Source organism: Leucopleurus acutus (assembly GCF_964270905.1).
Source record: "Leucopleurus acutus genome assembly, chromosome: 2".
Classification (NCBI taxonomy): Eukaryota; Metazoa; Chordata; class Mammalia; order Artiodactyla; family Delphinidae; genus Leucopleurus; species Leucopleurus acutus.
Window position 1 is genome coordinate 105324669 of NC_139143.1, and position 22876 is coordinate 105347544.

General features: G+C 34.1%; 2 protein-coding genes and 1 long non-coding RNA gene across 5 annotated transcripts in view; 1 reads left to right on the top strand and 2 right to left on the bottom strand.

Annotated features, from left to right (window-relative positions):
• Nucleotides 1-6279, bottom strand: part of MFSD14A (major facilitator superfamily domain containing 14A) — a 45612-nt gene extending 39333 nt beyond the window's left edge. The window contains exon 1 of the mRNA XM_082833513.1: nt 5348-6279. Coding sequence (XP_082689639.1) covers nt 5348-5455 — 108 coding nt within the window. The 5' untranslated portion in view covers nt 5456-6279. The remainder of the gene's footprint in view (nt 1-5347) is intronic.
• On the top strand, nt 245-22865 carry LOC309957953. Its single transcript, XR_014325994.1, has 3 exons — nt 245-396; nt 14597-14651; nt 22796-22865. It is a non-coding gene; the product is annotated as an uncharacterized lncRNA (long non-coding RNA).
• Nucleotides 6406-22876, bottom strand: part of SLC35A3 (solute carrier family 35 member A3) — a 71044-nt gene continuing 54573 nt past the window's right edge. For all 3 annotated transcript variants that reach the window (XM_082833515.1, XM_082833517.1, XM_082833516.1), the window contains 3 exons: nt 19117-19235; nt 17160-17293; nt 6406-11768 (listed from right to left, as the gene is read on the bottom strand). In XM_082833515.1, coding sequence (XP_082689641.1) covers nt 11678-11768; nt 17160-17293; nt 19117-19235 — 344 coding nt within the window. In that variant the 3' untranslated portion in view covers nt 6406-11677. The remainder of the gene's footprint in view (nt 11769-17159; nt 17294-19116; nt 19236-22876) is intronic.

Genomic DNA, 22876 nt, shown 5'->3' on the forward strand with positions numbered 1-22876 from the left:
TCTTCTGGAAGAGGAGGAGTCTAATTCCCCTTCTCCGGAGTGTGGGCTGGGCTTAGTGGCTCTGTTAGCTAATAGGATATTGTAGAAGTGACGTATCTGACTTCCTAGGCTAGGTCATAAAAGGCTCTGCATCTTCCCGCTAGCTTTCTCTTTTTCATTCACTCAGGACCCAAGTCTAGTGGAAACCAGCCGCCATGTCATGAGGACACTTAGGCAGCCTGTACTGAGGCCTTCCACCAACAGATATGAGTGAGTCATCTTGGAAGCCAGTCCTCCAGTCCTGCTCAAGGCTTTGGCTGACAGCAACCCATGCCAACATCCTGACTGCAACTTCAGGAAACCCTGAGCAATGCCTGCCCAGCTAAGCCACTCCTGGTTTCCTGACTCTCAGAAACTGTAAGATAAAAAGTACTCGTTTTAAGCCACTAAGCTTTGGGGTAATTTGGCACACAGCTATATAGATAACTAATACACAGGGTAAAGGGAGTGTATGTTCTTGGTACTATTACTGCAACTTTTCTGTAAGCTTGAAATTATTTTAAAATGTTAAAAAATAAATTTGATTGAATTTTCTATTTCGATAACTGACTAGACCTAGAAAACAAATCAATTTCCATGGAAGGGAGAAGAAAGGCATTTTAGCCTGATAGTTCAAGTTACATGTTTCCTCAATAAGTAAACTCAACATTTGTTTTAAAATATTCTCTTACTGAAACTGACTTGAAGTTCTTTAGAGAAAGTAAGATGAGATAGATTTCATGGTTAAATCCCCAGGAGTTTGTTTAGGATGGATAGAGAGGGCTGGTAAGATCATTTATTGTGTGGTTACTCTGACCTTTTTCAAAATCATACTTCATCTAGCTGCACCAGCTTTATCATCCTTAACAACTGATTATTGTTTAGTCATTCAAAAAAATATTTGAGGGCTTCCCTGGTGGTGCAGTGGTTGAGAGTCCGCCTGCCGATGCAGGGGACACGGGTTCATGCCCCGGTCCGGGGAGATCCCACATGCCGCAGAGTGGCTAGGCCCGTGAGCCATGGCCGCTGAGCCTGCGCGTCTGGAGCCTGTGTTCCGCAACGGGAGAGGCCACAACAGTGAGACGCCCGCGTACAGCAAAAAAAAAAAAAAAAAAAAAAAAAAAAAAAAAATTGAGTGCCTGTGTCTGCCACAGTTTTACTAGACACTGGAGATACATCAATAGATGATATTTATGTACTTAGAGCTTAATTATACTGGGGGACAGAGTTATAAAACAAACACAAAATGAAGATAATTACAAATTGTGCAAGTGCTGTTGTAAAAAAGGTAATAAGAGAAATTTAGCATATATTGAATGTCCAGAATGTCCCAGGCATTGTGCTAGAAGAGCTGCAATAGTAAACAAGAGATGACTCTTGTAACAGACTTACTGTGCATATACTTGTGGCTTTCTGTGTGATTTGGGGTTGTGAAGATTCACAAACTTTAAGTTAAGAGGTTGATGTGTCAGTTAGGGTTCTTTGGTTATAGTCAACAGAAACTAGCATTAGCTAACATGGAGTGATTTGGAAGGATCCTGGAAGTTCCCAAAATTAATGAGAAGGTGAATAATCAGGCTTGAAAACAGGCAAGAACCAGTATTTGGAAAGTTCACGAGAACACTTCATGAGGCACTTCGGAAGGGAGAGAAATCCCTTGGAGAGAAGGGCAAGTGGCTGAAGCTAAATATTCCTAAAGAAACAAGATTGTATGGCAGAATCCAATCCCCCCAAATGTGCCGTTTATTAAAGAAACTGCACTTTACCATACAAACAGAAGAGGGCCTCCTTAACTATGAAACAGTCACCTACATTCTTTCACCCCTTCCTTCTGTAGAACAATCTGTTCTTGCTGATCCAAGAAAATCCTACATGTTTTACGAGGGACAGAAAAAGCCACCAAAACCCCATAAAAGGCTACTATAAAAGGAAAACAGAAAATGAAAACTTTTAAATTAATAGAAAATACTACCCTCTAGAAAATAAGCAGAGGAAAACTATATACATCACTCCAATATGAATTAAATATCATTAAATGAGCAATTGCAGATGTGAAAGAATGTAACAAACTGTTAAAAACTCAATAGGAAGATGAGAGTTGATCAAACTCAGGCAATTTACTGAAATAGTAAAATCATCTAAAAAATGAAAACTAAATTACAGGGTTCCTAAGAGAGAACAGATACACATGAAAATGAGGAACATGGAGGAGAGGAATAAATCAGCTATAAGGAAAAAAAGAGAAAATGACATGGAAAAAATTATCTGGGCCTCCAGGAAAAAACAACAACAACAACAAACAAAGTTAATATTTTTTCCAAAGGGGGAAAAAAAATCAAATGGTGCCAGATTTCTTGACAATAACACCAAGCAACACAACAATGGAGCAGCATTTTCAAAAAAACTCAAAGTGTGAGCCAAAGATTTTATAGTTCATCAAGCTGTACTTAAAGTATCTAGGCTCTAGAAGAAATTTTAAACATGCTAGAACTTGAGGAATATTGTACTTACAAGCCCTCCTTGAGTACTCTACTAGAAGAGCTTCATCCAGCCAAGAGTTGATTGGGGAGCCTTCAGCTAAAGTACTGGTGAAGAGTATTAAATATACTTAAAATATATTTAATTTTATAACAAATGCAGGGACTAGGGTGAAAAAATAGTGTGTAAATGTTATATGTTCTAAAACATTTCGAATAGAAATAAGGCAACTAAAAAATATGAGAAGATGGAAGGAGTAGAATAAGTTCATTGGTTGTCACAAAGGCAATTAGATGGGAGTCAAAGAACATTTAAAATGGCAAATAGTAGAAGCTTAAACAAGCAAAAAGAGCTCTTTTATGGCATTACATAAAATGTTATCAGTAAAAAGGTAACCACTAGAACAGAAAACCCTTTCTAAACATAAAAAGAAATTTTAAAAGCAAGGAACACACTCCACATGGTGAAATGCAATAAATATAGCAATGTACACACTTTATTTTTTTAAAAGAAACACAGGAAAGATAAACTAGCAACTAATGAAAATAATTATCTATAGGAGGTGATTAGGAATGGGCTGGAGGCATAGGCATGGCAGATTGGCTAATCTGAGTATACTTTTTATATAGTTTTAACTTTGAACCATGTAAATGCTTCACGTATTCAAAAGCAATAAAATTTTTTAATTAAATATGAAATTGAATACAAACAAAAACAAACTAAACTAGTTATATCACAGTGATAGCATAACCATGTAGAGAAAATAGTAATTTACATTAACTTTTGAACATGTACTCTCAGTGGGCTATTCTAAGGACAAAGAGAACTGCAAATTTTATTCAATATGTTTTCCATTAGTAATACTGGTATTGTAGTGCTGAAACATAAGCTATATAATAAAACATATAAGCAAATATGCTAATATTACTCAGAACCAATATTTTCACTGTAAGAGAAAAGAGAGGCAAATATAAAATAAGAAAAAAGCTTGTAATACTAATTTTTAATTGTAAACATTGATTTAAATTCATGAATTCTTAAAAATGTTATTTCCTAGCTCTGCCCACTGATATATGGCTCATAAGTAAATGGAGTTCAAATTCCATTCCCCCTAAAAGGAATAGATAGGGCTCCTTGGAGAAATAGCTGATATTCCCCAGCTTTGGAACGGGACAAGTACGAGGCAAGTCTAGAACATATTGTTGTACCTGAAGCAAGGAGGACCTCAGAGACTAATGTGGTCATGTCTAACAGAACAGAAGCTAGCTTCTAGTGACCTCCACTGGCTACTGGCTTACAATATGAACATCAAAAGGAAATGTGACTGGGGAATTCCCTGGAGATGCAGTGTTTAGGACTCCACACTCTCACTGCTGAGGGCCTGGGTTCGATCCCTGGTCAGGGAACTAAGATCTCATAAGCCGTGAGGCACAGCTAAAAAACAAACAGAAAAACAAAACAAAACAAACAACAAAACTGTGACTGTAATTAGCTATAATGTTTACATTGAAGATTAAGGACAGTGATCTGGGGGAAAAAAAGAGGGCTTTGGGAACAAGAAAGGAGGGAAAATAGTCTTTTTAAAATAGAGGAATAGAAACTATATAATAAATGTAGAAGAAAATTAGAGAATTAAAAAATTTTAAATCACTATTTTGCACCTCAGTGTGATAAATGATTCAGTTAAGAATCATCAGTTGATGCTAAAACCATTGAGTGAAAGGCTGGTAGGAAAAAGAACATTCCCATGGTGCCAAAATACTACCCTAAAGAATACTAATTACTAAGGGGAGAAAATGACCTTTACAATGGAAAGATCTGTTAGTCACCACCTTGAATGAATGATTATCATCAATGAGACAATCTAGAATTATGTGTCTTCTAATGTGATACAATATAAAACGTAAAAGATAATCTGAAATATTCTTTCCCAAAACATTTGACCTGAAGTTAATCAAACCTACAGACTTTCAGTTTGAAGGAAATGCAAAGAATAAAGGGAACAAATCAAGGATATTGACAGATCATGGATGGATGCCAAGTGACTTACACTCTTCAAAAAGTCACATCATGGGGAAAAAAAAGCCATTGGGGTACAGGGAAGGATCTTCTAGACTAAAAGAGACGATCAAATAGAAAGTGTGATCCTCATCTAAATCCTGGATCAAAGCCAAAAAACCTGTAAAAGGTCATTTTTTGAGACAACTGGAAATATCTGAATATGAACGTAGGTGATACAATAAAATTAAATTTTCTTAAGTGCGATAATGGGATTGAATTTAATTAGAAAAATGTCCATATTTTTAGAAGTGTCCTGATAAAGCTAGTATGGCAAAATGTTAATTGTTGAATTCAGGTGGAGGGCAAATGGGTATACTATTATTTCAACTTTTATATACTTTAAAATTTTTTCAAAATGAGAAGCTGGGGAAAATTTAAATTAAAAAAAAAAGGTCTTTTAACAATGCTTACTTTGTGAGTACACGGAGATGACCCATGAATTTTTCAAAACTAAGCTGACAATCATAGCATGATTGAAGTCATTAAAACAGCAATAACAGTATAAAAACGAAATATTAAAAGCAAAAACAGGGGAATTCCCTGGCGGTCCAATGCTTAGGACCCCGTGCTTTCAGTGCTGAGACCCAGGTTCAATCCCTGGTCAGGGAACTAACATTCCGCAAACTGTGCGGCGCAGCAAAAAGGCCTTTAAGGTGAATGGAGACAAATATAAAGTAATGAAAATTTGGGGCATTATATATATATGACATCCAAAGTAAGCTTCAGATTTTAAAAGTTTAGAATTCATAGCAGTATTCTGAAACAGCCGTAAAATGAAACATAAACTCACCTCTGTCCTTTTCTGTAATCCTATTAGCATCCAAGAAATATTACTGTTGCTATCTTTAAAAACCTGTTGAAGCAGCTTGCATATATTAGAAAAAGCACTTAGCATCATAATTTTTAATTGCTGTATTTACTATCCAAGCAAAATAGAATAAAATGGAACATAATAAAACTTCAGCCTAAAGGAGAAAACTTAAACCCTCAATTATTAGAAATTGTGTTTTTGTATATACAATGTTTTTTAGAAGAACAAACATAAACTCACATCCACAGATTTTGTTTAAAATATACAAGTGAAGTCTGATTTAACACATTTTAACTAAACCTTTTAAATACTTTACATTTAAAGTACATTTTTTTAGAGTGAATTTTCAGATGATTACCCCAAAACACTGTAACAGCATTCATTATTCTTTTAAATCCTCAGTAAGTTCAAGTTAAAAAAGGATGAACGTGTGTATCTCAGGTAAACTATTCCCAAAGGAGTATCATTACTGTTTGTTTTAAAGAAGTTACTTTTAACATATTAGAAACCCTAAATAAATGTAAATAAATGCATAAATGAAAAAACCTGATTAGATCCAATGGAGGGCTGATACTTAACCCCAATAAAGGATGACTGGAAATGTGGAGCTGTCAGTTAACAGTGAAGGCCTATTATGAGCCAAACTAAAGTGATGGCTACTGGTAATTTACAGTTAGCTCAGGGAGCACTCCTCTAGTTGCTAGATGGGATGCTGCCCAATTCATGAATCGTCAAAAAAGCCAATTAGATCTTCTAAATAAATAAAATTAGCTCAAAATTGTATGTTAATATACAGCATAGATTAAAAGTTTATAAATTAATTTTTAAATGTCTTTAAAGTATTCCAACATTTAATAAAATTGTAATTAAATATCAGAACTGAAAACTAAATAAATACTACACATGCTACTTAGCACTGTATCTGATTATGTTTTTCTGCCCTTGAGTCATGTTCAGAATCATTTCACAAAATTTCTGAAATTAAAAATGACAATGTATAAATGTCTCCATAAACAATTGTCATTGCTTGTGTCATCCTCATCAGTTCAGAAGAATGTGTATGAGAGATGAATGGCCACTGTGTAAGGAATTTGGCCTTACCCAGAGTTCTGCCCTTTATCATCAGGAGGTCCCAGTGAGAGGAGTGTCGTTGTTATTCATATTGGGCTCCTCAAATCACATCTTATAATTTATGCTAACATGAGCCCCTAGAGCCTGATGTCAGCTAGTTCTCCAGGGAGGGTCAGGGCTGGAGAGTGAGTTCAACCATGTGTGCAAAGAATCTATCAATCATGCCAAGTAATAAAACTTCAGTAAAAATCTGAACACCAAAGCATGGGTGAACTTTCCCGATTGGCAGTACTTGCGTGTAGTATCATAAATTGTGGCCAGAGTATATAACGTTGTCTAAGACTCCACAGGGAGTGGACAATTGGAAAGGATGACTGGAGTTTGGACCCCTCCTAGACTCTGCCCTATGTGTCTCTTCCTTTGGCTGGTTCTAACTTGTATTCTTTCTCTGGAATAAATGTGATTATAATAGCTTTCAGTGAGTTCTTTCTAGTGAATTACTGAACCTGAAGGTGAATTTGGGAAACCTCTGAATTTATAGTCACCAAGACACTCTACTATAGTACAATTTCAAATCTTTGGGATTTGAAATTCGGCAATTTATTTCCTCTGATATTTTCTCCTCTGGAATGTGTATGTAATCAATCCTGCTTTGAAAAAATTCTCTTTTTAAGAACAGTAAGAAAGACAATTATGATTACTAACACTGGTCACTATCTGACTGTGTTGAACGGCAGTGGTATCTATAAGATTTAGATTATGAGGCGTATTTGCATAGCACAGGATTCAAGGATTTTGATATACTTTCAATGAAAGTATTACAAAAAAACATATTTAAAGATTTTCAGCTAGTGCTTCTGAGAAGATACCAAAGAAGGGTATACATTTTAATGCTGATATTATTTTAGTAACATTTTAAAACAGCATTTTGTACAAGGTTACTTCAGTAATAAAGGTGGAAATAAAATCCTTTATATTGCTTATCATTTGATCTCTATGCATTGAATTGATAGTCACAATAGAAACAATTATATTCAAATTATGAAGAAAACTGGGAATTTCCTGGCGGTCCAGTGGTTAGGACTCCGTGCTTCCACTGCAGGGGGCACAGGCTTGATCCCCGGTTGGGGAACTAAAATCCTCCAAGCCATGCGGTGCAGCCAAAAAACAAATATGAAAAAAATATATACCGATTACTGTAATTTCTTAACTTTGAGGCTAGCAAAGAGATAATTTATTTAAAGCAAAAATATTTTAGACTGGTGTCATCATACAGGTAGAGAAATTCTAACAAGTTTAAATAAAATCCAGTCTTTCATTCTAAGGCATAGGCTAGTAAAAAGGAAGATCACACACATGATAAAGGTAACTAGAGAGGTAGGGAAAGGCTCAGTGAGTCATTTTTGATATATAGAGAGGAAACTAATTCATGGTTAAGTCAAGCACAGGTGAACAGGGAAACAAGGAAATATAGGAAAAAATTAACATAGTTATGAAAATAATCTATTTCCATAAATCTACTGAATAGATAATAACTGGATACCAAAAAATGACAAAGAGAAATTTATCAATTAAAAAGCCATTTAACAAAAGACCAATTTACAGATTCCTTTGAATTATGTCCATAAAAAATTTAAATATACAAATCACAGCCCCAAACCCAAAAGAATCTTCCTAAACAAAGGAAATACACATATAGACAAATTCAGAATCCAAATCATTAAAAAAATAGTTTAAAAATCACGGTAAATTATATCTTATAATAAGAAATAAAAAACCAAAATGACAGTTATATACAATTGTTAAAGTTTCAAAATTTCAATGATGGAGCAATAGTACCATAATTTATTTAAATAAGTTCTGTTCACTAATACTTGTATAATATACCTATTTTAATATTCTGTTAGATAATGGATTTAAATAGCAAATGTTGAAACAATGAAAAAATTGAATTATATTCTTAAAACATCCTAATTTTGCCTATGTGTCCAAAATTGTGAATTACAGTAATGTCCTCCAGAAAAGTCAGGTATTTGGTAAAGCAAGGCACATAGGACCAGGTTTTGATAAAGGTGCTTTTTCTTTGGTCCTATAATTACTTTAAATATGCTACATATCTGGGAGATCCTTAAGATGACTTTCGATATAGCATAAATAACTTTCATAAACTCTTTCTTATGTAGAGCATACATTCATATGTAATTAAATATTATGACAACGAAAGTGTAAATAAAATGAGTGATGCTAAACCCTGTTTTTAAAAACAAAACAACTCAGGTGACTATACAATGACATTTTAAAAGTCTAATAATTTGATATGTAGGAAAAGTGTATCAATTCTTAAGGATAGTTTGTATTACACTAAGTCTACTGAGCACAAAGTCAATTAATTTCCACTCAGATTCTGTCTCTTTAGATTCTAGTTTAAATATCAAACCACCTTTCCTTCTATGAAATTGTGACATTCAATATAAATTGATGTAAACATTTAAGTTTTGCATCTCTAAACTACATTTTCCACCATAAAAGTAGTCTACAATGTCTCTAAAAATCACTTATTATAGAATTGATAATATTACTGTGTTGATACATCTACATGTTGCATTTCCAAATTTTCTTCCAAAATACCATATTCTTAAGTTTTATAGAACTATCAGTTGGCACTCTTCTCCCATGAGTTAGCACATTTTTATAATGAACAAAGTAGTAACATGTAAACTCTAAAAAGTATAAGAATTTAAATAATCAAGGAGTCATCATTATAAAAGATTGATACAATAAGGCTTCTGGAGGTCATCAAAATATACAGCACACACAGAAGAAAACAGCATTATCTGTATATATGACATGATCTAGGATACAGGTCCACCTTCTCAAATATGATTATTTCTTTATGAATCACAAACTACACAACCAAATCTCTAATAACGTTTTCAAACCTACTAGAAAAGCAAAATATAAATTATGCCTAATAAAAGTTTGCTTTGCAAATAGACTATTTTGCCCTTTCTCAGAACTCTTGATTACATTTTATAAACTTTGGTGGGAATCTTGAAAATTGTGTTATTTTGGACACCTGAAAATATATTACTATTGTAACTAACATGTCTGATGTCCAATAATTTGCTGTATCATTTTTTGAAGTGTTAAAATTGAGACTAAACCTGAATTAACAATTAATTATGAATGCACACTGAATTAACACATAAGTACCCAACCAGTACTTCAGTGTGAGCTGAACATAAATCTTTATATTTAGTCTTGAATTCTGTGCACTATAGGATTTAGATTTCCCTTAGAAGTAATAAGATGTAAGCCTGAATGTTGTTACAGTCTAAAAACACCATTCTCAAATTGTGGTAAAGTTATTAAATAAATACTCTAAAAGGTGGTCACTGAAAGTCGTAAGTCAGAGTTCCAGAAAGTTTGCTTGGTGCCAACTTGGAATCACCAGCAGATCAATTTAAAATACTTTGTGATTTTAAGCATTTTTTAAAACTCTGTATGGAATATATTAGGCTTTTGTCCTGTAGAGGCTAGGTTTGCCTCAGCAAAGTAACACAGCCAGTCCTAATTAGCCAAGAATAGCCAACAGTTTGTAACATAGTATTTTTCAGCCAAATTTTGTTTAACAAAATCCATTAGAATTATATAAAAATATTTATTTTTTACAGATTTATACTATTAGAACAGGAGACTTTTAAAAATATATAATGTATGAAAGAAAAAAATAAATTCCTATACATAATAGGTAATTCTGTCTCTAGTCAATAATTAAATTAAACCCATATTCCAATTTTAGAAAGTATTTGTGCCCACCTGTTCATTTCTGCTATATTTTCTCTCCCTGAACCAATTTATTAAATAACTCATGTAATTTGCAATCTCAACTCCAGTGCTAATCAAAGGGAAAGGAAACCACTATTGTAAAGCAAAGCTGTGGCTCCTTCCTGGCAGCTTTTGTAGGGTCACAGAAAGGGAATTCAGAATTCAGCTGCCTCTCCCAGACATGCATCAGAGAATTCCTGGGAATGGTGGGTTTATGAGAGGCCTAGAAAGTTCTTCTGAGCAGCCTTGAATTTATACTTACAGTGCCATTTAAAATAATGTAATATCATGGCAATCTGGAATGTCTCCAAGAAAAGTCATTTTGGTCTCAATTTATTGACATCTGTACTACTATTTTTTTGGTTTTGTCAACAGTTGTACATTAAAAGAAGTTTTTACAGATCAATGAGTAAAATATTCATCTAAAAATGCTCTAGTTATTATACAGTATATGCTCTGATAGTTCAAAATTCTCCAAATGGAGACATTAGACAATAATTATTATTTTAAATTATTATGAGTATTTAAATTACATTTTAAAACTTTAATGGAAATTAACACACACAGAAATTTATTTTAAAGTAATATTAAGGATTTATCTCATTTACAGAAAAGAAATACAATTAAGAGATTAAGGACAAAACTCCATTAGTGTAAAAGTAACTGGCTACTATCTAGCACAGGAACAACTGGATTGCTTGCTTCCAGCAGTTCTGAAGCACTAAAAGATCTTAAAATGTAGATGGAGAAATAGATGTGTATATTTCTTTACATTAAATTTAAATATGAATTTTATTGTCTGACAAATCAGACCCAGAATGTTACTTTATCAATTTTTATGCAGTTGAACATTTGCAACATATAGCAATCTTTTGTTTAGTAATCTTCTGTATAAATATAAAAATCTGAGATACATGAAAATGTTTTTCAAATCATCCTATTTCTTCACAGCTTTATAGGTAATTATAATTTTCAAACTTTGAATATCCATGTTATTTGATATATCTGTACAGAAAGAGTAAGATAAAAAACATTTAATAAGATTAAATATATCTAATTTGCAAAATTGATGTCTGACATTTGTTGTGTGCTCTTGCAAAGAATGCATAGGATATTTCTGCAGCAATCAAAAACATAAAATCTTTTTAAACTCAGATTTCAAGTTTCCTCCAATAATTATTCTAATCCCTGGAAATACTTTCAAGTTTTGATTTCTTGATGCAATAGGCATTTTGTTACATATACATATATTTTATCCTTAAACTTTCATATTTTCAAACCATTTGAACATTATGATCAGATTCAGCATGATGATTTTTTTCTTAGAATCTGTAGAAGTCCTCTGTGCAGGATTAATGTTGAGATTCCTAGTGCACCATTGTGAAAAACCAGATAAAGACAGTATTACCACTATGCTTTAGTGGGATTTCCTGCAGGTTTAGGATCATAACCATATAGGAAAGTAGCTGTTATTACAAGGATGGCTCCAAGGAAAAAGACACTAAATAGATGAAGAAGAAATGAAAAAGAGAAAATCAGGTTAAAAACAAAACAAGTTATATTTCTTTACTATAAAAACAAATATAATTTGGGACAAAATGTTCCAGTAACATGACTAACAAATACTGAGTACTTACTACATTCCAGATATTTAGCTAAGTGTTTTACATGCATTATCTCATTTAGTTCTCACAACAACCTTATAAGGAAGGACTAGCACTGTCCTCATTTGTTTATATATGAGGAAACAGGTTTAGAGAATTTAAATAATTTGCTTAAAGTCCCACAGCTTGAAGTGGGAGATAGAATTCAAACTCAGGTATGTTTAACTCTAGAGCCAAGCCTGCACTTTCATCCACTGTGCTATACTGTAGTCTCCCAAAGCAAAGATGTATAAAAGGTTGTATTTCATCTTTTTTCAAAACCATTTTTTAAAATCGAAGTATAGTTAATTTACAATATTGTGTTAGTTTCAGGTATACAGCAAAGTTATTCAGTTATACATATATGTATATATAGTATTTCATTTTAATGTGCCTTTTGCCTATAATACATTGAATAATAAGAGATCTCGATTTTTTTAAAAATTTGAATATATAAAGGGAAAATTGCATTCTTTTCAAACCACAGTAAAGTTCAGTTTAAAATACAAGGTAGTAAGAAGCAAACCTCAGGATTTTTATAGGATGTTTTACAAAAGGAAATAAGACTGAATGCAGGAAGACTTGGTTTCTTCTTTAGTTTATCTATCCATATATATAATATACCTTACTATAAACAGGAAATGAATTTAAACTGGTACTGGAACTCAAACTGAATGTAAACTGGAATATCAGTCTTAACTTTTAACATGTATATTCTTCAAAGTGCTGTTACAGGGACATGAATTAGTCGTGCTTTTACAGTTTTTATTAACAGTTTGAAATCACTCCCCTGCCTCAAAAAAAAAAAATGTTCTATAAGGGAAAAAGATCACTAATCCTTATTATGAGTTAAAGGGCCCTTCATAATATGGTCCTTCCAACCTTATCTCCCACACTCCACCCCACCCCATCTATAATTCAGCCACTCCATTTAGTGAACACAACATGCCTTTCAGGGCAGTATCCTTGTAGATGCTATTCCTCTGCCTGCAGTGTCCCTCCCAAGAAAACTGCTTATTCATAACAACTCAGGTCTTAAGTCTCCAAGACTAACTCCCTTAAGCAGAGTTACTCTATGGTAACACTTTATCACACTGTAGTAAATAATGTGTTATTTACATTCTGCTCCCCTGCTCAACCATGTGTTCCTCATTCATCATTATATTCCTAGTACCTAGCATATATAGGGAGCTTAATCATTATCTGTTATGATAAATCTAGTGTTGACTTGATGTAGATGTGTAACTTTTCAAACGCCTTGAATACATATATAAATATAAGATTAAGAGAACATAAAACTTCCTATAATGTAAATATCTTGAAGAAAATTACTACCACAGGAATATTTGGTAACTATTTAGGCTGCATAAGCTTCTGACTGAGCACTTTCTTTGTCAATCATTATGAGTGTCTCTTAACTTTCCAGAAATCTGGAATTGCATAGAATCACATGCTCAGTTGGAAAGTTGTCTGATCCAACTTTCTACCCACTGTAGGAACCCATTGTATGATATTTCTAACAGGATCTACTAGACCAGGGGTCCCCAATCCTGGCCTGTTAGGAACCGGGCCGCACAGCAGGAGGTGAGCGGCAGGCAAGTGAGCGAAGCTTCATCTGTATTTACAGCCGCTTCCCATCACTTGCATTACTGCCTGAGCTCTGCCTCTTGTCAGTATCATGGTGAGTTGTATAATTATTTCATTATATATTACAATGTAATAATAATAAAGTGCACAATAACTGTAATGTGTTTGAATCATCCGGAAACCATCCCTCCCCGTAAGGCTGTGGAAAAACTGTCTTCCACAAAACTGGTCCCTGGTGCCAAAAAAGGTTGGGGACCGCTGTACTAGACTATCTACTGTCAGGAAACCCCTGCTTCCCAAGCCAGCTATTTTTTAGGTGGTTCTGAGAGAAATAATTTTGTTAAGGAAAAAGCTATCAGAATTTAGTATTTCAAGGATTTGAGCCCCCTCTTTCTAATGGAATTGTGTATATACTTCCATTGCTGCATTGATCATAGTTATAATTTATTCTCATGCCCGTCTCTCCAGTCACTGTGATCTCCTTGAAGATAGAAAATCATATCTTATTCAGGCATTCCTGTTTTTCCAGTATCTAGTACACTGGCAGGCAGACATATAGTGGACACAATAAATTTTTGATAAAAGAATAAGCAAGCCTAAATACAAGGATGGTAATACCAATAAGCAAAATAATGAGCACAAAAAAAATAGGAAAGGGAATACTGGTAATATATCAATAGAGATGTCTAGCAGTCAGTTGAAAATAGGGATCTAGAGTTATCTTCATAGAGAGGACAGGTAAGACATGGCAGTGGATGAGATAGATAAGAGAGTGAGTGAAGACTGACAGTTACCAAAGGAACAATCAGAAAGGCAGGTACAGGGGTCAGGGGTACTACTTCTGAAAAACCAAAAAACTTTCAGGAGGTGAAATGGGTATAACAAAGGAAAATATATTATTATATTCACAATATAGATCATTGCATTTATTGGATAATAGAAGTTCTCCACAAAAGAAAGAATACATAAAGATGGAGGGCTTAGCTATCTATTTTAGGAAAAATAACCTGTCTTCTCCATCTGACTTGGTGTCCTATGCATATTCTCAAAACATTCATTCATTCAATAATAACAGTATCATTGTCTTTTCTCTTTTTAGCTTCATCCCAACATACCTTACATGCTCCCTCAGAAACATGGATTTACAAACACAGGTATGTAGCTTACTGAAAAACTCCTACTCTTTTGTCCCTCTGCTGGTTTACGTGATCATTTACTTGTTTTATTCCCTGCATGATTTGAAGATTTAAAGTTAACACTTTGGCCTTATTTGATGTTTTTTTTTTTTTGAAAAAGGTATGCCTTTTTAAGTTACCCTAAAAATATACAAGTTCCAAACATTCTCAAATAATATTAAAGCATGTAATTTCCCCATTTAATACGTAGGGAATAAAGCATCACTAAGACATAGGTGCTAATTATTACGGTTGTCTCAATGTAAGTAATTCATTCCCGTATCAAGTTAAAAACATAAATACTTTTAAATTCATGCCTCAGAAAAATTACAGATTTCAACATGCATGTCCCAGACCTATTGTCCAAGTTGCTAGAGAAGAACCAAACCATAAATGTTCAATATAGAAACAGAATGAGCATATTACATTTTTCTTCTACCAAATTCCACCCACAATCCTATCTCACTCTCACTAACACAAATTAATTTTACTAACTGTATTAAAATTTTAAGGTCTTGAACATTCATTCAACAAACATACTGAGTATCTATTATGTGCCAAACTCCAGCCTTGCTTACTTATTATCAGATGGTGGTAAGTCTTCTGAAGACAGGAGGAAAGAATGTTGGAAGAGGGGGTGCTTTTTCTTAGATCTCTTGATAAAGGGATATTTGAGCCAAGATCTAAGGACATGAGGGAGTATGCCATGTGAATATGTAGGGGATGCGTTCTCCAAGAAAAATAGGGCAAGTCAAAGCCCATAGCAAAGAAGTTACAATAGCAAAAAAAAAAAAAAAAAAAAAAAAAAATTAAAAAATTTAAAAAAGGTAAACAAGAGGAAAGTAATATCAGGTAAGGATAGAAAGGTAGATAAAGCCAAAGCAAATAGGCTGTCGATGGTGACAACTTTTGAGTGACACAGGAAGCAATTAGAGGGTTTCTGAGTCTGATCTGATTTACACTGAAAAGAACCATTCTGGTTACTGAATGGAGAAAATTCAGGGACACAGGTGAAGAGAAGAAGCAAGGAGATAAGTCAGGAGACTATTTCCTTAATCTAGACGATAAATGAGGGTGACTTGGATCGTGGTGGTAGCAGTAGAGGTTGTGAGAAATGATCAGCTTCTGGAGATATTAAAAAGGAAGAATTGACAGGATTTGCTTCTGGATTAGAATGACATGTGAGAGAATAGTAAAGAGAAACTGACGACCTTACTTCACTAAGAAAATTTAAAATTTCCATACATTTTAACTTCCTCTTATAAAGCTATCTATATCCATAGCTATAGAGTCTGCCTTCTCTGAGGTTACTGTGGATATACTGTGTTCCTATCTAAGTCAGAAAGGATTTTGGCCTAAGCAACTGAAAGAATGAAGGTGCTGCCACTTACTAAATTGGGAACCCTGACAGAGATGGGGAATGAGTTAGACATTGAAGAAAATGTCAAACAGACAATTAGATATAAAAGCCTGGAATTCAAATTTAAATTTGAGAGTTATTAGCCTATAGATGGTATTTAAAGCCGTGAGAATAGAGATCACCAAGGGAGTGAGTGCAGATATAAGAAGTCCAAGGACAGATGAAGAGAGTACTCCCGAAGTTTAGAGAATGAGAAGATAAGGAGGGGAGTGAAGTTAGAGGAAACCTGGAATCCATTAAAACATAATCTCATTACTCTGGGATTACAAATTAGTAATTGTAAAAAAAATAGAACTTTATTACACTTTACTCTTCCTCACTCTGTCTTCTCTCTTGGCATCCATGACACTACACGATCCTGGGTCTCCTGCCTCACCCATCATTCCTTTTGCAATTCTTTTTCAGACTATTCTTCTCCCTGCCACCACCTAATTGAATTTTCTCATGAGCCACCTTCTCTATATAAACAAACTATCCTCTTCAAGAATGTCACCTTCTCTCTTGGCTTTAGCTATATAAATTCTTCATTTAAAAATGTAATTATATGACTTATTTTATGACTTTTATGACTTATTAACTTTTAAAAATATGACTTGTAACTTTGGGGAAAAAAACCTATTCAGATCTATTGAGAAAATTCTGGCGAGCCAAATTGTATAAATTGCTTTCCAGTGTTAGATTTTTTTGCATGCATTTAGTTTGAAACCTTTTTAAAAAGATAGTTAAATGGGGGGCTTCCCTGGTGGCTCAGTGGTTGAGAGTCCGCCTGCCGATGCAGGGAACACGGGTTCGTGCCCCGGTCCGGGAAGATCCCACATGCCGCAGAGCAGCTGGGCCCGTGAGCCATGGCCGCTGGGCCTGCGCGTCCGGAGCCTGTGCTCCGCAACGGGAGAGGCCACGACAGTGAGAGGCCCGCATACCAACAACAACAAAAAAAGATAAATGAATCTTACTATATTTCTTCAAAAGTTGTAATAGAACAAAATTTTTCAGATTAGATCTTATGAAGGACTCTTATTTTTCTATATACTTTTGGAGGTTTAAAGAAATAGAAAAGAATACACTACCTGGTTGGTACGAAATCTTGTAGCCAAAAATAAGATATCAGTGTTGATAATATTATGGACAGAGAGGTTGCAAATCCTTTTAAAATGTTATCCGCATACTTAATAACAGCAGCTATTACAAGGCCTCCCAGTGCCTGCAGAAGTTTTAAAAGATTATTTTAAAAAATAAACATATATAAAACTGCTTTTCAAAACAATCTCAATGAAGCTTCAGACTTTGTCCTATAACCTAATCCCATTAAAGTAAGTGATTTTTATTAAACATCTCATAACAAATGGACATATTATAGGTTTTGTTCAGTAGCCCCCTTATTTCAAAAGGTATCTGACAAAGTAACTACCAGCATAATCTGAAGTTTGTTATAAGGGAGTTTGACCATATTATGAATAAAACATCTATCCTCATCCAATTTAGTAATTAAACATCACTTGTTCAGACAAATGTGGGAAAATTGGACACACTGATTAGTGAAATATTTTTACTTTTGATTAAAAATAAACTGTAACTTGAAAGTTATTTTACTAGCCTTTTAATAGCCTAACTTGGACTTCTTCCTCTAGTTTCTTCCCATTCTAATCTACCTTTCATTGCTGTCAGATTACTCTTCCTAAAGCACTTTAATCATTCTCTTTAAGAGTGAAGAATTGGGCTTCCCTGGTGGCGCAGTGGTTGAGAGTCTGCCTGCTGATGCAGGGGACACAGGTTCGTGCCCCAGTCCGGGAAGATCCCACATGCCGCAGAGCGGCTGGGCCCGTGAGCCATGGCCACTGAGCCTGCACGTCCAGAGCCTGTGCTCCACAATGGGAGAGGCCACAACAGTGAGAGGCCCACGTACCGCAAAAAAAAAAAAAAAAAAAAAAAAAAGAGTGAAGAACTTTCTACCAAATCCTTCTCAAATTCCAAATTGTGGCTACTTAAATAACAAAGTTTTACCATATCTCATAGTTTTGTTTTCTACCGAACCCTACATATCAGCTCCCAAGTCTGGGTTACCCACTTTCACTGTACCTCTTCAAATGGTAGAAGCTTTATGAGAGAAAGTCACAAATTATGCCAAGTGAGCTCACTACAGATTGATGTTTGAGTCCTGGTATTTCTTAGCAGTGTTCTCATTCCCCTATTTACTCCCTCATACCAACTGTACCAAACCTTTTAAATTTTTCTCAAGTCTTTAGCCCCTCTTAAGGAAAGAGAGCTTCCCTCCTTGATAGGATAAAAGCCATCATACATAAACTCTCCTGACTTACCCTATCTCTACCTCAAATTTTCTCTGAATTTTCACTACCCTTGTCTCCTTTTCTCCTATATTAAAAATAGAAGTATCCTTCCTGCTTTCAAAACACAACTATCCTTTGCCACCTTCACCCATCCTCCCTAAGGGACCTTGTTTCTTACAGCTTCAAATACCTCTAGAGAAAGGCTTTGTGAAGGCAGAGACTTCTATCTTCATTTTTGTATCCTCCAGAGTACTCAGTAAGTATTTTTTGAAGATGAAATTACTCAACCCTTGAATAATTTCAAGTTATAAGCCGAGGTAATTTGATAGGAGTACTCCAATATGTAACCAAAATGTAAACTATAAACTGTTACAGATTTAAATATCTAGATCTGCTTCTTAAGCCTGAAATAGCTGACCACAGACTTCCTGTAAAATGATCAGAACAGTAGAAAAATTACAAGTTATATTTGTCCTCAGCTTTCAACTTTTATTCTTAAACTTGCATTTTTGTTATGTTAAATTTAAATACCATAAAGTTCATTCATGATTCATTTTCAAATAAGTTTTCATTACAGCATTTAGATCAGTTCTATTTTAACTTCCCTGAATAAACTAGAGATAATGAGAGTACTGATAGGAGGGACCCTTCTTCCTCATATCAGTATATCATAGCTACTTTGATTCTCTATATTAAAATAAAATTTATTAGCATAAATGTAAGACTTTAAATGCTTTACCTGAAGAACAACAACTATCCAGGTCAGCCAGTTATACCCCTGAAAAAATCCATTCTTTGATACCAGTTCTCCATCATAAACATATACACCCATTAATCCAAATATACTCCCAAAGAAACCTAAAATAAAAGTAAAGTCTATGTCAAACATCATTTAGTTTGCCTGGAGAGATATTTTTCTATTAACATTCCAAATAATTTTAAACTTAACTTTTCCTTTTCAATAAAATTGGACTACTTTAAAATTTTTTTACTTGTATAATTATATAAACTTAAGAAAAGTATACTTAGTACTATATTATGACTGTAATATAGACATGGGATATATAAAAGAACAGAGATTACCAACTTTGGAGGACTGAAAAAATATAATGTATACATTCCAGGACTAAATGGCTCTCCCATTCAAATATTTCTAAAATGCTCACTTTTGGTATATTTCATTGTATCTTATATCTTCCTATTGCTAGATCTAGATTTTCATATATTCACATTCATACATGCAGATATAATAGCTCAGGTATGTGGTCCAGCATTTTCCTTTATTTAGAAATTTTGGATGTACAATAATTAATAAACAAAAAATTAGAGCTAAGAAACAGTCAGCCATAGGCAACATCAGAATGTTGTAATTGAAGTCTCACTGTTAGGGAAAGTCAGCTCAGTGAGAGCCTGAAATGTGTCTTATTCACTGCTGAATCCCTTACTTCTACCACAGAGCTTATCACATGACTACTGGATCTAAGATTTCCTGGAGCAATCCTAAACTATGAATAAAGAAATGGATATTACAGGGGTCATCTCTTTGGGGCAGTCTGTAGTAAGATATGCAAAGAGTGCAGGGTAAAGCAATTTTTTATAAAGCCGCAACTACTCAAAGTATTCCACAGTGAAAAAGAACTAAAAGGGATGTGAAATGTTCTTTCTAAAATTTTATTTATGCCAACTCTATTATTTTAATATGTCTAATTTAGAACATGAAAATAATACTGGTATAATACAAAATCACAAAAATAAACACTTCCAAGGGTATTATTCATATCTTTTTTAATTATAAAAATAACACTTGATAATTTAAAAAAATGTATAGAGTACAGAAGAGTATACACATGTCAGTATGTACAGATCTACTGCATTCTTTCTATCAGTTGTGTAATATTCCATCGTACGGACAATAACAGTATGAAATACACATATAACGCCACATGCAACAAAATGTACTAAGTGCTTTATGTATGTTAACTCATATAACAACCCTATGAGGTGGACACTTCTAGTTCGTTTTACAGATGAACAAACTGAAGCAAAGAGAGGTTAAATAAACTTGCCCAAACTCATGTTGCTGGTTAGTGATGGATTCAAGATTTTAATCCAGGCAGAGAGGTTTTGAAGTCTATGATCCATTTAATCATATTGATAATTTATTTAACCAGTATTCTAAATGTTTTCTATTTTTTACAATTGTAACCAATGCTGAAATGAATAAACTTGGACATTTATCTTTGTTCTCTTGTATAAATATTTATATCTGTAGGATAAATTCTTATCCAGACATGGAATTTTTACATTAAAGCTGTAATTTATTTAAAATTTTGTTATATATTCCCAAATCGAGATCCAATAAGGTTACTTCAGTCTACCAGTTGCCCCTCCATATTCGCAGGTTTTGCATCCACAGATTCAACCATCCGTGAATCAAAAATGTAAAAAAAAAATTCCAGAAAGTTCCAAAAAACAAAACTTGAATTTGCTGGCACAGCAACTTATTTACAAAGCATTTACACTGTATTAGGTATTATAAATAATCTAGAGATGATTCAGTGTATATGAGAAGACTGCATAAGTCATATGCAAACACTATACACCAATTTATACAAGGGACTTGATCATCCACGGCAGTCCTGGAACCAATCCCCCACAGATGCCAAGGGAAGACTGTACTCCTAGCAACCTAAGGTAACAAGAGTTCCTGCTTCTCCATTCTGTGGCTAATATTGGATCTTATCAATTAGCTAATCTTTGACCGTTGATGTTTGAAAACTTCTATACATTGTTTTGTTTTTGTAATCTCGAGTTCTATAACTTATTTATGTATCCTTTTCAAAACTTTGAGTTATTACCATTAGATTGTGTTATGAGGTCAAACCAAAGAATAAGAAATCCATGAAATACCACAGTCATGAATTCTGACCTTTCATTTTTATCTTAAAATCGAGAAAATTTGGGGTAACTCATACAAACCTGAATATTTCTTTCTTTTCTGATATTTGCGTATTAATATAAATAGCTGACATAAGTGCTTAGGCACTAATAAAGCACAAGGCACTTTATTCTAAACACTTTACGTGTATTATCTCATTTAATCCACATAGCAACATATGAAATAAGTACCATAATTAAGTATATTTTATAGATGAGGAAGCAGAGAGGAAGGTTAAGTAAGTTCTGTAATGCCACACACGTGGTAGGTAATAAAATCAGGATTTGGGGCTTCCCTGGTGGCGCAGTGGTTGAGAGTCCGCCTGCCAATGCAGGGGACACGGGTTCGTACCCCGGTCCGGGAAGATCCCACATGCCGCGGAGCGGCTGGGTCCATGAGCCGTGGCCGCTGACCCTGCACGTCCGGAGCCTGTGCTCCGCAACGGGAGAGGCCACAATGGTGAGAGGCCCACGTACCGCAAAAAAAAAAAAAAAATCAGGATTTGAATGGTCAGACTACCAAACCAAGAGTTCTTAACCACTATGCTATAGATATACTCTTTCTGAAATGGTGAATGCTTTTCAAGTCTGAACTTGCCTTCTAGACAAACTGAACAAAGGGAAGCTAATTTAATTTTGTTTTCAAAAATATTTACCTTGACGTTCTTAAAAAAAAAAACACACGATACATTTCTACAAATTTTGCAGAGAAACAAATAAATACTATGAGATAAAATGAAGGTTCAGTCTGTTTGTCATCATATTATGTGAAAACAGCTGAAAGGATGGACTTTAATCAAATTTTGAAGGTTTGTCTTAAAATACAGGCCATTAGGATTACAGACAATTCACTGTATAGGGCCTGGAAGGGCCTGTTATGACTGCTATCAGGAAACATGGTATAGCTATTAAGCTGATGTGAAGAAAAGAACAGTGGCTTCAAAGAAAAAAACAATGGTTTCAAAGATGAGCTCCAAAGTCACAGGGACAGAGGCTTAAAACAGAACATGTTGATTTGCAGTTGAGCTGCTTCTCACATGTAGCATCTTCCAAAATGAATATGACAAGAATACTAAATTCTGAAATCTTTGTATGAGGAGTTAAATATTACAATACTGTATACAAATAGTTTAAATATCTATTCAAAGGCAATCTCTTTTTTCTTTTAAACTATTCACCTTCAGTTAGAAAAATGCTGTAGTATTTAAAAGCTAAAATGTAACAATTTGAAATAAAAAAGCATAGTAAGATTTTAAAGAGACAAAATTTCTTCATTTCAAACTTGCTCCATTTAAGTATCTATTTTTTCAGCTTTACTGAGGTATAATTGATAAGTAGAATTCTAAGACATTTGAAGTGTACATTGTGGTGATTTGATATACAACATGGTGACTGTAGCTGATAACACTGCATCATATAATTAAATTTACTATCTTTTTTTGTTTGTTTTTTTTTTCTACTATCTTAATCTCTTTTACCAGGAGGAAAATATGTTAAGTTATTTGCAACATCTGTGGAAAACACAGCAACCAAAGACAAAGGCTCCAAATGGTGAGGACAGA